The sequence below is a fragment of the Buceros rhinoceros genome, unplaced genomic scaffold (genome assembly GCF_000710305.1).
Source record: "Buceros rhinoceros silvestris isolate BGI_N320 unplaced genomic scaffold, ASM71030v1 scaffold6310, whole genome shotgun sequence".
Taxonomy (NCBI): Eukaryota; Metazoa; Chordata; class Aves; order Bucerotiformes; family Bucerotidae; genus Buceros; species Buceros rhinoceros.
In genome coordinates this window covers 72,720-74,442 of record NW_010391204.1, presented here as the reverse complement: position 1 = coordinate 74,442, position 1,723 = coordinate 72,720, and the positions used below count along the sequence as shown (strand labels likewise).

The 1,723-nt window shown below is 42.3% G+C and overlaps 1 protein-coding gene across 1 annotated transcript in view; it reads left to right on the top strand.

Moving 5' to 3' along the window:
• Positions 1-1,091, top strand: part of LOC104497340 (chromosome unknown open reading frame, human C1orf158) — a gene marked incomplete at its 5' end in the record, with an annotated part of 5,683 nt that extends 4,592 nt beyond the window's left edge. Inside the window, 1 exon segment of the mRNA XM_010140582.1 lies at positions 1,017-1,091. Within this exon segment, the coding sequence (XP_010138884.1) occupies positions 1,017-1,091 (75 nt within the window).
• Between the last annotated feature and the right edge of the window lie 632 nt (positions 1,092-1,723).

The window sequence follows — 1,723 nt, the reverse complement described above, 5'->3', positions numbered from 1 at the left end:
TGCCGAGCCTCAGCTCTGCCGAGCCTCAGCTGGCTGCAGAATCAGCAGCGCCGTTAATGAAACCTTCTAGAGGTGCGAGAGCCCCGATAATTAGATAAGCATTCTATGGTTAGGGCTTGGGGTTTTTTCTTGCTTCAAAGCCCCTGGGGAATCAAAGGCAATTAGAAAAGATGGAAAGCGAAATAAGTGAAAGTAGTCACTGAACCACAGCCAGCTATTAGTGCTGCGTTATAGAAAACATATTCTCCTGAACAAACATCCTCAACCCTCAGCGAAGGCATGCCTTACAGTGGAACGAAAAGTGGCAGATAAGAAAGTCTTGTGCCCACAAGGCAGTCCATCCAGATTAATTTTATTGCCAATACGACTATAAAAACCATATTTTTCTGTTTGTTACCCGTGTAATCTTATTTGTAATGAAAATACCAATCAGGCCTGCATCTTAACAGCATAACTAAGCCCATGGTATACCAGTATACTACCACAGTATACTAAATAAACTATTTAGAATGCAGCTTACAAAAATATACACAGGTAGCCTTCATGTCACACAACTCTACAGTTTGCTTAAAAATCTGCTCATCAATCATTCCAAATCATTAAATGTTTATAGTAAATGAAACATCTATGGTTATTTTCAACAGTACTTCTCTACCAAAACTCATATATGGAAAGAGATGACCAGCCTGTTGTACAGGGCATTGGTGAGACGCACAAGTACCAGCTATGAAATTTGTATGAAGACATTAGTTCCAAATCTGTAAGCTGACTGGGCAGGGCTCCCCAAGCACAGCTCTGATCTGTTCGACTCTTAAGCCATTTACAAGTATGATACACAACCATGACACCCAAAGGAACCAAAGAGAGCAGTGCGAGCTAACTGGATGAAATGCACTTTGGTGGAGTGCTGCTTAAACACAAAAATGCACAACTCTGCAAGACCTGTCAGTTGTGATTAATAATACCCGGTGGCAAAATATCTGCTTTGAACTGTTTAACTGATTCGCTGTTTTCAGTTCAGCTACGCTAAATATGCATCACAGACATCCAGCCAGCTCTTTGGCGACTCAGGCCTCAAGCTGAACTCATGACAGGAGGAGTCCAGGCTGCTCCACCTCTTGATCCGAGTTCAGCGAAGGTGGAATCGAACACCAACCAACCAGCATCAGGAACTGAATGAACGTATCTTTATATCAAACACGTTGCTCAAATATTCTACAAGACAAAATTTCAGACAGAATAACATGGATTATCAAGCTTTTCCCTCCCTTTTTTTCTACAAAATGCAGCTGACCTAGATTATTCCAGACAACACCCCCCAAAACCATGAGGCTGAGCTACTGCTGAAAGCAATGCTGCGAACACAGGGCTACACCAAGAATGCCTCATTTGGATTGTCTTCCCGTTCCAATCAGGTCAGGATTCCAGGTTCTGATCCTGTACATCCCGTTTATTTGCCATAGGCTGAGGTAAGCAGATGCAGTTTGTTCCAGGTATGATACCGCGCTTGGCAGGAGTGCACTGAAGTAGAAGTGCCAGGATAAAATGAAGGACAAACCTGACAGTTTATAGACGCTAATTCTCGCTGAGACAATGCCATTTAATCACCTACAATATTGCTGTGCTAGAGATTCTTCTCGTAGTAAATACCCTTGTTGTGTCTAACACAAATACATTTCCCAGCTCCCATGAATCTTCAGATATTACAAGTTTAATTCGAGAT